Consider the following 15,359-nt stretch of genomic DNA (forward strand, 5'->3'; position numbering starts at 1 on the left):
AACTGGGAACAAAAAGATCTCTTGTAAAACTGAGATCCTCCCAGCATATGGCCCTGGATTTCAGCGGAGTCGCCACTTTCAGGATCAGCTGTATTTTCCAGGCTCTCCCCCCAGGGCAACCCCACATACAGTGCATTATAATAGCCAAGTCAAGAAGCTATCAAAATGTGCATGCCCAGAGCAAGGTATTTGCTATACTGTAAAGGATACGGCTAGCATACCGGCTGAGAATGATCAAACGCATTCCCTGGCTGCAGCTAAGGACATAAGAGTAGCCATGCTGGATCAGGCCAATGGCCCATCCAGTCCAACACTGTGTCACACAGTGGCCAAAAAACCCAGGTGCCATCAGGAGGTCCACCAGGGGGGCCAGGACACTGGAAGCCCTCCACTGTGCCCCCCCCCCCAAGGACCAAGAATACAGAGCACCACTGCCCCAGACAGAGAGTTCCATCTATACCCTGTAGCTAATAGCCACTGATGGACCTCTGCTCCATATGCTTATCCAATCTCCTCTTGAAGCTGTCTATGCTTGCAGCCGCCGCCACCTCCTGTGGCAGTGAATTCCGTGTGTTAATCACCCTTTGAGTGAAGACGTACTTCCTTTTATCCTTGGGTTCATACCATAAAGAACATTGTTTTGCATTTATTCACAGGGTATCCCAGTCTGCATCCATTAATTTCAGTGGAAGGTGGATTGAAATAATTCCTTTGTTGGGTTACACTGTCAGAATTGTAACCTAGATATGTTGAAAATTAGAAATATGGCTGAGCGTCATAAGCATGATAGCTCACCCCATGTCCTTTTCAGACAATTTCTCCTAGTGGGTTTCATGTAGATGCTAACTAGTAGGAGAGAGAATGGAAACTTGTAGTTCTCTCATTGCCAAAGAGTCTTTAGGATTCCCTAATCTAATCTAATCAATTCAATTCTTTAGAAGAAGAAGATATTGGATTTATATCCCGCCCTTCACTCCGAAGAGTCTCAGAGCGGCTCACAATCTCCTTTACCTTCCTCCCCCACAACAGACACCCTGTGAGGTGGGTGGGGCTGGAGAGGGCTCTCACAGCAGCTGCCCTTTCAAGGACAACCACTGCCAGAGCTATGGCTGACCCAAGGCCATGCTAGCAGGTGCAAGTGGAGGAGTGGGAAATCAAACCCGGTTCTCCCAGATAAGAGTCTGCACACTTAACCACTACACCAAACTGGCTCTCCATTTTAGCACCATTTTTGGAAATCTGCATGCAAGACAAGAGCGTGAGCACTAAACAGAGGGCTCCTAAGTCTAACAGTAGATCCAGAATATACTGTGGTTGATAGTATCTAAGTTCAGAAGAGAATCAAGATACTCAACAGGGTAACACACACTGTCATTTTAAGAACCTAAGAACATAATAGAAACCATGCTGGATCAGACAATCTAGCCCAATGTTCTGTGTCACCCAATGGCATCAGAAGGTTCACCAGTGGATTGGATCTCTCACCCTCTAACATAAGAACATAAGAGAAGCCATGTTGGATCAGGCCAATGGCGAATGGAAAAGCCGTGCTAGACCAGTGTCACACAGTGCCCCCCTCCACAAAAAAAGAACCAGGCTCTCTCCCAATATCATTCCCCACAGTGACTAAAACAGTCTGGCTCCCAATGCTTGGCTGAAATCCAGATTGAACTGGATTCAGAAAACTGCATTTTATCCGGAAGAATCTGGAGCTGTCCAGATGTAACCTGCTTCACTGCCTTGGCTAAAAAAGAGATGCTGGAAACTGGCCCACTATGCTTAAAGGGATCCAAGACAGACTTGTGCAGTAGAGACTGCACCACCGCTCTTTCGTTCTTCCAGGAGGCATTCCCCATCCCTTGGATCCAGGCCACCGGCTGCTCCCATTCAACAACAACAAGCTCACCAAGATTGACAGAGTTGCCCAGGACATGATGTCCAGCCTAAGCACCCTGCCTTAGGGTGTCCACAACGGCAAGCCAGCCAATAAAACCGAAGAAGAACTCAGTACTTCACCCACATCATCTGATTTCAGAGAAACAATCCCAAGTCAGAACCTATATGAAGCAGCTGTCTGCCAAAAAGAATGGAATGTAGGCACATATGTGAAAACTTGGGCTGGAAATAACATGAAACCTATGTTTGGCAGATGGCTGCTTCATATACAACATATGAAATATGACCCCTGATATGACATGCTATTGCATATATGGCTTTTGTTTGTTCGGTTGCTTTTTTGGCTGTGATTTCCCCAGGATTTGTTCACCACATGACAAAAAATAGAAACATACATTAAATTCTTACATGTGACAATTTGCACTTGGGTGTTTCCTACACAGAAGATCCTTGTTGTAACAGATGAAGTTGACTTCCATTCAGAGTCTAAATTTTAGACCCCTGGCAATCAGACAGTTTTCATTTTGCAGCACAGCCCATCAATGGGGGAAAAGGCATGCTTGTTGTGCAAGCTGTGTTTAAAATCATAAACTCCCCCCAGTACACACACACACACACAATCTCCTTGCTGTTTTTTGCAGCATCAAAATGTACAGGAGCTGCAAAGGGTTCTGTGCACCTGAAAAACTAACACATTTATTGTGATATACAAGCAGCCTACATGAATGGGTATCCAAACTAGACTAAATTCCACCCCCCCACACACACACATACAGAAGAAAAGAGATTGGGGGGGGGGATGTGCAAACAATGGGACCTAAAGACCATGAAAAGCATGGGGCCCTGGTAGGCGTCTCACATTTTGACAAATGTAGCGCCCAAATACAGGCCAGATAAAAATTAGAACAGACCATTCCTAACTAGTACTCACTGGTGATACATTTAGCATAGTTCCGTGTTCACTAAAACAGAGACAAAATTCACAACAGAAGACTCTTCGGTTTCGAGACCCACCGTTAATCCAATCCTGCAACGTGTGACTCACTGCTGAAGTTTATCTATCTTACCTTTTCGCTCTTATACTCTGCCCTCCCCTCCTCTTTTGCCTCCAGAATCTCCCCCCCCCCCGAAACCTCTCCCCCTTAACAATCACAAAATGAAATGGCACTGACGCTGTTTGTACTTTACATTGGGGTGTGATCCGCTCCCACATCCTAACCCACCAAGATGTAGGCTGGTGACTTTACACAACACCTCTCATAGCCCTACCGCTAAATTGTATGCACTGCATACCTGTTTAGACTGCACACACTTAAGTTTCCTAACTCCTCTTGACTTTAAGGGTTTTTAAAAGCAGCTTATGGAGCAATCCTGAGCAGGTCTACTCGGAAGCAGGGCTTATTTCTGGGAAAGTGTCCCTTAACATGGCAGCCTTAACTGTTTCCGGGGCTGGAGCTTTAAAACAGCCGTGCATGGCTTGAGAGATGCACGGCCCAAATTTGGTGGCTTCGCCATGAGGAACTTTTAACAACAGCAACAGACAACAACAAAACAGGCACCTCCTCACTCTCCTTTTCAGTAATCTGTTTAGGCCCTGTGGCTAGGGCACTGCTCTTTCACTTTTTAATCCAGGCAGAATGCAAATTCAAGGAGCAAGAGAAACAGTGAATTCACCTCACACAAACGCACGTATAGAACCCCCACAACCTCTTTGGCACAGCCCACAGTGGGGGACACTCCATAGTGAAGCCAGACTCCAACAAACCCTGAGGACACATCTCAAAACAAGAGGGGAAATTTTGGAAACTGTGTGGCAAAGGAAGCAGAGGCAGTGGAGATCATTTCAAAACAATGAGGGGGGGGGGGGCTGATTATTCTCATGGACAAAAGATCCAGGTGCTACCAGAGACCTCTGGCGGCCTCCTCCAAGTGGAGTGGCGTGAACACAAGAGAGAGGGTCACGGGCGAGCCGTGTGGTTAGAAAGAGAGAGAAGGAGGGTGAAGCAGCAGCTACAAAGAAAATAGGGCAGGCAGAAAAAAGAAATTCCAGACGCTTCAAGATGGCGCGGAGACGACAGGCCTCTGGCAAAACCTCTTGAGGAGAAACACCCGCTCTTCTCTCTCTCTCTCTCACTCTCTCTCCCTCCTCCCCTCAGCTCTCCTAATCCCCTTCCTTTCCTTTTCTCCCTTCCTTTAGGTGGATTCGTGAACAGACTGAAATATTAGAAAAAAAGACAAACCAAGAAACAATCGCCCCCCTCAAACTGTGGCCCAAACAATACCTGTTTTTTCTTTGATTTCGCAAAGCACGGTGAACAGGGCTGGTTTCATTCGATGGCAATTCAGAGCGTGTTTCCTGCAGTTTAAACAGTGGAAGAGAGAACAGATAAAGCCAACGATTTCTGAAAAGAGCTTTCAGGGTCCAGTTTTTTAAAAATTGTACCTGTTCTAAGGCCTCTGAGGCATCAGTCCTTTTTTATTCACAACAATAACAGAATCCTCAATCCATCTCAGTAATTCCCAGTATAATTCCAGGGTCTGGACAGGCAGGAAGTCTAAAATCATATATTCCCTTCAGTTTGGTGAATGACTTATCAAAAACAGTGGAGAATCTGCAGGTATAGCAAAATATTCAAACTTTCTTCCAAGTTTGGGAAAGTAGACAAAAGGGAGCTATTTTTTTTTTTTAAAAAGGAACAGGCTTTGTGTACACTTTACTGGAATAAGCTACATAAGCCCAAACAACAAAAAAGCCAACAAGCTTTTAAAAAATTAATCTCTTATCTACATGTTGTAATTCAGCATAAATTTCTTTACAATTTTTTTTTATTTTTTGATTCTCTAATTCTAATTGATTATCTAATTCTCCCCCAAAAATAACAACCAAAAAACCCCTAGATGCATTTTTTTTCAAACCAAAACCATCCCCAAATGGAATTAAAACTCTCAACACTAGGCCAACAAACTGACATACAAACACAACTTTCAGTGAAAACATCCCCATACAGTTAACCTTCCCAAGCCACCAAACAGAGCACCTAATTTTCAGATCACCAAAAAAGGGCAAAGCTTCCATACCCATCTACACTGAAACACAACTTTCCTAGTTCTTGCTGAAATAGCGTAAAGAACCTCTTTTCTGTTTACAGTCCCTCAGCTTTCACTGCCCATGGAAGCATTACCAAACCTCTCCAAATGCTGTGGTATCCAACTTGCCATGCACCTCACATTAGATTGTATACACACAGCCACAAGGATCTCAGGAAAAAAGATACCCTTGAGAAACCCTGACTTCCAAAAACATAAAAACACCCATATCCCTGACTAGCACTTCACAATAGTTAACAGAAGCATAAACTATGTCTTACACACAGACTACACACAAGCGACAATTCCCAAATGGAAACACCTTACAAGAAAATGAAACAGGCCTTTTGAGATGAACCACGTTTCTGCCTAATAAATACCGCCCCCCCAACACTGCCTTGACAATTCTCACACGTCAAAAAGCACACACACACAGAGACCACCTGCTCTCACAAACAGGTATACAAGGCAGTTAAGAAAAGATCCTCCTCCCCCAATGTAAAGATGAAAGAGATAATTCAGTTTTTCCCCAACACAGCACAAAGACACTAAAAAAAACCCCATAACTTTTGGCGATGCACATCCCTTCCATCCCCACTTATATATCACCCACTTTTGTTTACTGACCTTCACCAAATATTATTACTAATATATAAGCCAACCATCAAATATTATTACTAATACTCTGTAATTCAATCCTGTTTGGGGCTGTTGGTATTTCTGAAACAAAAGTGGGCGAGAGAGGAGTGCAAGTTGGTGGCAAGTTAGACTCCTACATTTTCTGGAAGTGGGGCCCAACGGCTTAAGCAAAAGATGTGAAAATCAGAAACAACTAGGAGGTGCCAATTTGGGAAGCAATACCCAGGATCTGATACTAGTCCCTCTCACAGAACTGTTAACAACTATATTATAACAGCCCAAGGCTCCATAATTCCATGCTGGATATCCCCACCCCTCAATCCCATATCTCAAATCATCAATCGATTCCTGCATGCCCCGTACTAATCAATAACCCCAAAGGAAACTTTTATTCCCTACATTCAAGCAGTGCCCAAATTATGCTTTCCTTTTTGTTCTAAATCCCAGCTCAAAAGGCCCGAGAGCCCTCCACAACAATCACCACTTCATCCCTCCCCCAAGTGAACTGCACTCCCTAATCAAGAACAATTCCCTTTTATCTCTTTTCTTGTAAGAAACAAACTCAAACTTTAATACTCGCTCTTCTGTTTCCAGGCCTTTGGCTATCTTTTGAAGTCTCCAGTAAAGTTCCCCTACAAGTGATCCCACTCTCAGTCCGGTCTCACCTCCTTCCCCACCATTCCCATAAAGTGGGGAAAAAAGACCCTTTATTATTCCCTAGTTCTCTTCAGTTCCCACCAAAGACTCTGAAATATTGTGCCAAGAATCTAGACTTTTAAGAATATTCTGATAATTGTACTCACTTCACCCACAATGCTTATCTCCATCCGTTCGTTCCATAGCAACTCTCAATTCCCAACCCTCCACCAGAAACCTTCATTTGGCATCCATCCCCCCACCCCCACCCCCCGTCCTAGTATTTCACATTACAAAATTAGAATTTGGTGGAAACCCCACTGAACGTATCCCACGCCACCTAGATTCCAATTCCGTCAACTAAGCCCCACTTTGCCAGTTTTTTTCACCAGACTGCCCCATGCCCACACAAAGGGGAACCCTCCCACTCAAACTTTCCACCCCCCCCCCCCCCACAAAGCCCAGGCCATCCAAGAACGGAAAAGGGTAACCAACTTTGCCTGCGCCTCGTCCAAGCTTTGGTCGGTGATGGTCATAATCTGTTGGAGGATGTCACCGATGTCTTGCTTCCGTGGCTCTCCGTTATCCGAAGGGGGCTCGTGGAGAGAGTGGGGGGTCATGGTCTGGACTCCTTGGACTGGGGGGTGGCCTGTGAGCCCCACTGCCCCTCTGGCTTGGATAAGCCTCCCTTGGTCATCCATTCTTGGCAAACCACAAGGCAAATAGTCCACAGGCGCGCGCACGCACAGACACACACACACACACACAAAAGACGTATATCCTAATTTGGCAACGAGCGACACAAGGGCAGCGTTGAGGAAAGAATCGGTTCTATTCCATCTTGAAGGTACGCTCCCACGGCCCCTTCCTTGGAGACTTTGGGGCTGGGAAAATGGAGTCCCACACAAGGGCTGGGGGAGGAGGAGGAGGTGGAGCTGGAAAGGGGGAGGGAAGCGAAGGAAAAAGGAGGAGAGGAGATCGGCTTCTCTGCTGCTGGTTGCTCTCCCTCTCTCCCCACCTCCCTTCCTCTTCATAAGCCTTGGCTGAGGCATGGGGTTGTGGACTCTCTCCCTACATAACTGCTGCCCTCAGCTGGTGCGTTGGAGGAAAAGCCACCTGGAAGGGGGGGGGAGAGAGAGACAAGGATGGAGAAAGAAAACAACCTGCTTTCTAGCTAGAAGGAAAAAAGAAGAAACAGCAGACTGGTGGGAAGCGGCAGAGTACGCACAAACACTGCATGCCCCAAGACTGAATCCTAATTCATTCCCATCAGAAGCAAGGGGGAGAATCTATCCCCCTCCCTGAAGTGGATTACAGCCTCCACTCAATTGGCAAGCTTCCACTCACCCACCAGCCTGAATGCAGTCGGCTAAAACACATAACACCCTTACCAAACGATAGCCTGTGCCCCTGGAAAGATTTTGCTGGTCTTGCTTAGAGAGGGTGCAGTCATGAATGTTATCAATGATAATAAGAGAAGTGCCTTGCATGATGAAGATCCCAGAGGGGCATCTGCTTTTATCATGTTGTGTCGGCTTCTCTCCCTTCATCCTGCACTGGGATGCTACAATTTGGCTATCGGAAGATTCTTAACAGAATCATAGAGTTGGAAGGGATCTCCAGGGTCATCTAGTCCAACCCCCTGCACGATGCAGGAAAACTCACAAATACCTCTCCCTAAATTCACAGGATCCTCACTGCTGTCCGATGGCCATCTAGCCTCTGTTTACTCTAAGGAAGGAGAGAACAGTTAAGGATGTGTTGCTGGTGACCAAGAGCAAGCTAATCCATACTATAGTATCCTCCATTGCTATGTATGGACTTGATAGCTGGAAAGTGAAGACAGCCGACAGGAAGGAAGTCGATTCCTTCGAAACACAGTGCTGGAGTAGTGTTTCACAGATACGGCTGAAAGACCAAATTGGTTGAAAGTTGGTTGAAAGACCAAATCAAGCCTAAACTCTTCCGAGAAGCTAAAATGACTAAATGGAGGCTATTGTATTTTGGTCACACAGGAAGACAAGACTCCCTGGAAAAGACAATCATGCTGGGAAAAGCTGAAGGCGGCAGACAAAGAGGAAGACCCGGCATGAGATGGATTGACTCCAACAAGGAAGCCAGGGACCTCAGTTTGCAAGGCCTGAGCAAGGCTGTGAACGATGGGATGTTTTTGGTAGCAGGAACTCCTTTGCATCTTAGGCCACACACCCCTGATGTAGCCAATCTTCCAAGAGCTTACAGGGCTTTTAGTACAGGGCCTACTGTAAGCTCCAGGAAGACTGGCTACATCAGGGGTGTGTGGGTGGCCTAATATGCAAGAAGAAGATATTGGATTTATATCCCGCCCTCCACTCCGAAGAGTCTCAGAGCGGCTAACAATCTCCTTTACCTTCCTCCCCCACAACAAACACCCTGTGAGGTGGGTGGGGCTGGAGAGGGCTCTCACAGCAGCTGCCCTTTCAAGGACAACCTCTGCCAGAGCTATGGCTGACCCAAGGCCATTCCAGCAGGTGCAAGTGGAGGAGTGGGGAATCAAACCCGGTTCTCCCAGATAAGAGTCCGCACACTTAACCACTACACCAAACTGGCTCTCCAGGAGTTCCTGCTACCAAAATAGCCCTGCGGGAGGTCATACTTTCATAGCGTTGCCGTGAGTTGAAAGTGACTTGATCACACTTAACGCAGCCAAAGTCGGGAGCAGACGAATATTTACTCTGTTTTGGACAGGGTTCCATTTTGAACAGGCCTCTGAGTGTATCAGTTGGGACTGATGGGTTTACACTCCCACGCATCTGAAAAAGTGAACTCTTGACTCATGAAAGCTTATGCTGGAATAAAATGTGGCTCAATCATAAGGGGCCGCATGACTGCTGCTTTATTTTACAAAATAAGCGTTAGTTGTAAAATGCTTCAAAAATAAAAGAAGGAACTAACCTGCGTGAAGCCATCTGGAGTAGAATCCTGGAGAGGTATTCCAGCGGCCTCCTTGAGGGAGGGTGCAGCTCATTCAACTTGGCACTGGGGTTGTAGCGATAACACAGTTTCACATGACTGCTTTCATCACTGTAGCTGGCGATTTAATACAAAGAAAGATAGGTTTCTCTGTTACTCTTTATTTCTTATGTACGCATAAGCAGGTTAGCACATGTGATCATCCCATAGGCATACATTTTTGTACTACATACAACTCAAGTGTCAAGCTATGCTTTCCAGCACATGGACATGCACCACAGCACATGCAAGAGTCACACATGCATGTGAGGCAGTCACACTTTATGCTCTGTATATGTGTGGGGGGGGGGGAAATAATGTAGAGCTGAAAACAGAGAGCACTATGTAGTCATTATAAAAGTGTCCTAACTGGATTTGTGTGGTGCGGTGGTGGAAAATGCCATCAAGTCACAGCTAAGTTACAGCACCCTGTAGGGTTTCCAAGGCTAGAGATGTTCAGAGGTGGTTTAACACTGAAGAAGAAGACTGCAGATTTATACCCAGCCCTTCTCTCTGAATCAGTCTCTGGCTCACAGTCTCCTTTAGCTCCTTCCCCCACAACAGACACCCTGTGAGGTGGGTGGGGCTGAGGGTGCTCTCACAGCAGCTGCCCTTTCAAGGACAACCTCTAAGAGAGCTATGGCTGACCCATGGCCATTCCAGCAGCTGCAAGTGGAGGAGTGGGGAATCAAACCCAGTTCTCCCAGGTAAGAGTCCGCGCACTTAACCACTACACCAATCTGGCTCTCTGCCTGCCTCTGCATCACCACCCCGAGCTTCCTTGGTGGTCTCCCGTCCGTATCCTAATCAGAGCCAACCCTGCTTAAGCTGACTAACCTTGACTATCCAAGTCTGTTTTGTTGCTGTTGTTCAGTCACACAGTCAAGTCTGACTCTTTGCGACCCCATGGACAAAGTCACGCCAGACCCTCCCGTCTTCCACCATCCTCCGAAGCCTGCTCAAATTCGTGTTTGTTACATCAGTAACGCTGTCCAGCCATCTCATCTTTAGCAGTCCTCTTCTTCTTTTACCTTCTGTCTTTCCCAGCATCAGGATCTTCTCCAGGGAGTGCTCCCTTCTCATTTGGTGGCCAAAGCATTTGAGCTTCAGCATCTGACCTTCCAGGGAACAGCCTGGGTTGATTTCCCTTAGGACTGACTGATCTGATCTTCTTGCAGTCCAAGGGACTCTCCAGATTCTTCTCCAGCACCACATCTCAAAAGCATCTATTCTTCTGTGCTCGGCCTTCCTTACGGTCCAGTTCTCACAGCCATACATTACTACTGGGAATACCATCACTGACTATACGGACTTGTTGGCAGGGTGATGTCTCTACTTTTTATTATACTGCCAAGGTTCTCCATAGCTGTCCTTCCAAGGAGCAAACGTCTTTTGATTTCATGGCTACAGTCACCATCTGCAGTGATCTTGGATCCCAGAAACGTGAAGTCTGTCACTACTTCCATGTCTTTCCCTTCTATCTGCCAAGGAGTGATGGGGCCGGATGCCATGATCTTAGTTTTTTTGATGTTGAGTTTCAAGCCTACTTTTGTGCTCTCTTCTTTCACCCTCACTTTCTACCATTAGAGTGGTATCATCTGCATATCTGAGGTTGTTGATGTTTTTCCCGGCAATCTTAATTCCAGCTTGTGCTTCATCCAGGCCAGCATTCCGCATGATGTATTCTGCATATAAATTAAATAAGCAGGGTGAAAATATACATCGACAAACTTCTTTTCTTATTCTAAACCAATCAGTTGTTCTATATCCCGTTCTGACAGGTGCTTCTTAACCCTTATGCAGGTTTCTCAGGAGATATGTCAGGTGGTCTGGTACTTCCATCTCTTTAAGGATTTGCCACAGTTTGTTGTGATCCACACAATCAAAGGCTTTAGCGTAGTCAATGAAACAGAAATAGACGTTTTTCTGATACTCCTGTGCTTTCTCCATATGAGAGAACAGAGATCCTGCACAAGTGCAGAAAAGCTGCATTATTTGGTATGGAATATAAATCTAGCTTTTTCCAAGATTCATTATTTTTAAAAAGGCTCACGGTCGTGGAGATAAGCTAGAAAAGTGTTATGACGGTGCACAGTGAATTCTCCAAAGCCAGAGTGGAGCTTAGAATTTAAGTTGTAAACAGGTGAGACTTCACTGCCTTACACAAACTAAGAAATTAAGCTTTATGTTCTCGTTTTACTCAGGTTAGTTCCCCTTTTACATTTCAACTTCCACATCCAGAGGCATCAAACCTTTGAATCCTAGTATCCCTAAAAAGGCAAATTCAATTTTGGGCTGGAGCAGCAGAAGTATAGTATCCAGATCACGTAAAGTGATGGTATCGCTTTACTCTGCTCTGGTAAGACCTCACCTGGAATATTGTGTTCAGTTTTGGGCATCACATTTTAAGAAGGATATAGACAAGCTGGAATGGGTCCAGAGGAGGGTGACAAAGATGGTGAGGGGTCTGGAGACTAAGTCCTATTGAAGCGGAGGTATTTGTGAGTTTCCTGCATTGAGCAGGTGGTTGGACTAGATGACCCTGGAGGTCCCTTCCAACTCTATGATTCCATGATTCTATGAAGCTCCTCCCTTGGGGAGGAAGGGGGAAGGGAGAGCTTGCTTTGCCAGGCTCTCTCAATCACACAGCAGAGCTACTGAACCAAGCCTCTCTTTCTTCTGTTGGCTCAGGCTCCTCCCCTCCTGGCCCCCTGGGGAAGGAAGGAAAGAGCCAGAGCTTCCTTTATCTAGTTCCCCGGATCCCATGGGAGAGATACAAAGAAAGCACCTTTAAGACCAATGTTTAAGCATGTTTTATTTTAAGTTTTTAAAAAATTAACTGTGTTTGACTGTGTCCTTTATAAAGTTTATATCTCTGCTACCTAATCTTAAATAGGTACACACAGACTGACATGCCTCAGCCCACCAAGTTCTCATTTATGTCAGATCCGGCCGTGATAACAAATGAGTTTGACACCCCTGTCCTAAACCTATCCCAAACCTCTGATCTTCACTTCCTAGCACTGCACCAGAGTTTTCATTTGGGGCACAAAAATATTTTGGGCTACCCTTTGTAATGTAGACCTTGCGACATGAGGGCACCATCCTGTCTAGTTTGACCTTCAGGCCACTAGTTTCATTTAAATGCCTCACACACGTTGCTGGGCTACAATCCCACGAAATGTGGGGCAGAGAAGGATAATGCAGTCCTTAACAGAGTTACATGTAGGGTTGCCAGGCCTGGCTCTAAAGGAGGGTTAGGGGCAGGGATATGGGAGGGATTCTACATCAGCTCTTTGTACATCACTTCTGGGGAAAAGCTGAAAATGACACAGTGTAGTTCTGGTAGTAGGCCCTGGGCGGTAGAGCTGGTAGCCCTAGCTACACCCTTCTAAGTCCACTGACGATATTAAATTATTTCCCACCATCTGAAATACACATTGTTTTTATCGTTCATACGCTACTGCCATTTTAATCTTTGGATTTAATTTGTATTTGTTTATTGTTCTAGTTTCGTGGGAAGGACTTGCAAGGGAGGGCGGCCTAATAAATCCAATATATATATAAGAACATAAAAGGAGCCAATGGCCCATCCAGTTCAACACTCTGTGTCACACAGTGGCCAAAAAACCCAGGCGCCATCAGGAGGTCCATCAGTGGGGCCACTAGAAGCCCTCACACTGCTGCCTCCCCACCCCAAAGCACCAAGAATACAGAGCATCCCTGCCCCAGACAGAGAGTTCCATCAATACGCTGTGGCTAATAGCCACTGATGAACCTCTGCTCCACGTTTATCCAATCCCCTCTTGAAGCTGGCTGTGCTTGTAGCCGCCGCCACCTCCTGTGGCAGTGAATTCCATATATATCGGGGTGGCCAAACTGCTGCTCGGGAGCCACATGTAGCTCTTTCACACATCCTGTTTGGCTCTCAAAACCACCACTACCCCACTGGCTGGCTTGAAGAAGGCATTTCTCTCTTTAAATCACTTATCCAAGCCAAGCCAGCTGGCAGCTTCAATAATATTTAAAGTTACTTTCTTTCCATCTCTCCTCCATCTATTTGCTTTCCTTCCTTCCCCCCCCCTTCCTCCTTCCCTTTCTTCCATCTTGCGGTTCTCAAATAACTGACATTTATGTCTAGCGACTCTCAAACATCTGACATTTATTCTACATGGCTCTTACCAACTCTGATATATATCTAAAAATCCTGAAGTCTTGAATTCTGTATATACATATTAAACCCACCCTTTCTCACTCCGGGTAGTTCAGGGCAGCAAACACAAATCTCTGTGCTTTGGTTTTATCCTCGCAGCAACTCTGACAGAGAAAGACTAGTCCCAGGACATGCAATGAGTTTTGCAGCATGAGGAAAATTTGAACCCAGGTCTCTCAGGTCCTAGACTGACCCAGGGGTTCCCAACAGAGTGCCCATGAGTGCCACGGCATCCTCTGACACAAAGTGTTTTAGAAAGTGGGTGGAGCCAGGTAGGGGCTTCTCCTGATCGCCCACTGGAGATGTCATTGGCTCTGCAGAGTTTTTAAAAATGTTGTGTTGGCAGAAGCTGCCACCACAGCACAAGGAGCTTCACTGAGCGACTGAAAGTAAGCTGCAGCAGCAATTTGTGGCTGACTCCACCTCCTGAGGGAGACACTCTGTACCCACATCCTTTTCAGAATTCCAAAGGTGCCCACAGGGTCAGAAAGATTAGGGGTCCAAGTTCTATCCTGTACCTTACCTGCTGGATTCCAACTTAGTGTAAGACTTCCGCCCAAACCAACAAACTTACCTGGCCCATTGGCCTTGCCCTTTTTCGTTATTTTTTTTGTTCATTGTCTCTGTGAACCTGTTTTGCCACTTTGCCTTCACCGACCAAGAGAAAGACTGCTGAGCAAGCTTACCATCTGTATAATAGCACCAACATATTAGTTAATTTTATTGCTTTTAGAATTTTAATAAAAGTTTTAATTAAATTGTTGAATTGTATTCTACTGTTAAATATTGTACAATGTAAATTATTGATTTATGTTGTTAGCCGCCCTGAGCCTGCCTCGGCGGGGAGGGTGGGATACAAATAAAAATTGATTGATTGATTGATTAGTTGCTTGTGTTCCCAATTTTTTAAAACGTTATTTTTATGGGATTTTTAACACTGAGTGCCACGTATATATAAAAAATGCAAAAGAAAGCCATTTAAAAATTAACCTGAAAGATTTGGTACAAGGAAACAAAACCTGAGCACAGGAATAAAGACTCGTAGGTTGAATTGGCACCAGGCAGAAACAAAAATGGAAATCTTTTTCATTGAACTAGCGCAAAATTTAGCAATATGCTAGGGTTACCCTATTTTGAAAAGTAAAAAAAAAGAGGACATATTGCCCAACTGAGTACTTCAAACAAGTGATCACAGACCAATCTCATTTTCAATACCCCTACTATTTAAGCTGTGATAACTGCTAATAATGAGGAATATCCCTAACTTTCCAACCCCAAAAGAGGACATGTTCAGGTTTTTTTTAAAAGGGCCCAAAAGAGGACGGGGACAAAAAATCCCCCAGAACATGTCCTCTAAAAACCCTAATAGGCTTCCCAACCCTCCCGCCCTGGCGGGGGACCCCCGAATTTTCAGCCTCCTCCCCCACTCTTAAAAAATATGGGGGCAGGGGGAGAGAGAACATACCTGTAGGCATCATGATGTTTTACAGCTTGGGATCCGTTTTTAAAATGTGTCCCTTTAAGGCTGCACAGGAAACAGGAACGGCCCCTCCCTTTCTTTTCCTGTGCAGCCTTACTTTCGTTTTCACAGCGAGCAAATTCTGCTGGAAGAAGACCAAGTACGGTAAGTATTTGTGTGTGTGTGAGAGAGAGAGAGGGAGGGGGCAGGGAGGGGGGATTCCCTGGTTTGGAGGCCCTCCCCCCCCTTTAGAAAGCGTGGGGGGGAGGGAAATGTCTACTAGGCACTCTATTATTCCCTATGGAGAACGATTCCCATAGAGAATAATAGGGAATTGATCCATGGGTATTGGGGGCTCTGGGGAGGGCTATTTTTTGAGGTAGAGGCACCAGATTTTTAGTATAGCAGCTAGTACCTCTCCCCAAAATACCCCCCAAG

General features: G+C 45.7%; 1 protein-coding gene across 2 annotated transcripts in view; it reads right to left on the bottom strand.

The window, feature by feature from the left end:
* The window catches only part of PBX2 (PBX homeobox 2), a 53,625-nt gene extending 46,379 nt beyond the window's left edge, over positions 1-7,246 (bottom strand). Inside the window, exons 1-2 of one of the 2 annotated variants that reach the window (XM_060238964.1) lie at positions 6,754-7,246; positions 4,179-4,264 (exon numbers count right to left, since the gene is read on the bottom strand). In XM_060238964.1, the coding sequence (XP_060094947.1) occupies positions 4,179-4,264; positions 6,754-6,959 (292 nt within the window). In that variant the 5' untranslated portion in view covers positions 6,960-7,246. The remainder of the gene's footprint in view (positions 1-4,178; positions 4,265-6,753) is intronic. The other variant, XM_060238965.1, reaches the window with a different exon arrangement.
* Positions 7,247-15,359: the final 8,113 nt, after the last annotated feature.

The sequence above is a fragment of the Heteronotia binoei genome, chromosome 5 (assembly GCF_032191835.1).
Source record: "Heteronotia binoei isolate CCM8104 ecotype False Entrance Well chromosome 5, APGP_CSIRO_Hbin_v1, whole genome shotgun sequence".
Taxonomy (NCBI): domain Eukaryota; kingdom Metazoa; phylum Chordata; class Lepidosauria; order Squamata; family Gekkonidae; genus Heteronotia; species Heteronotia binoei.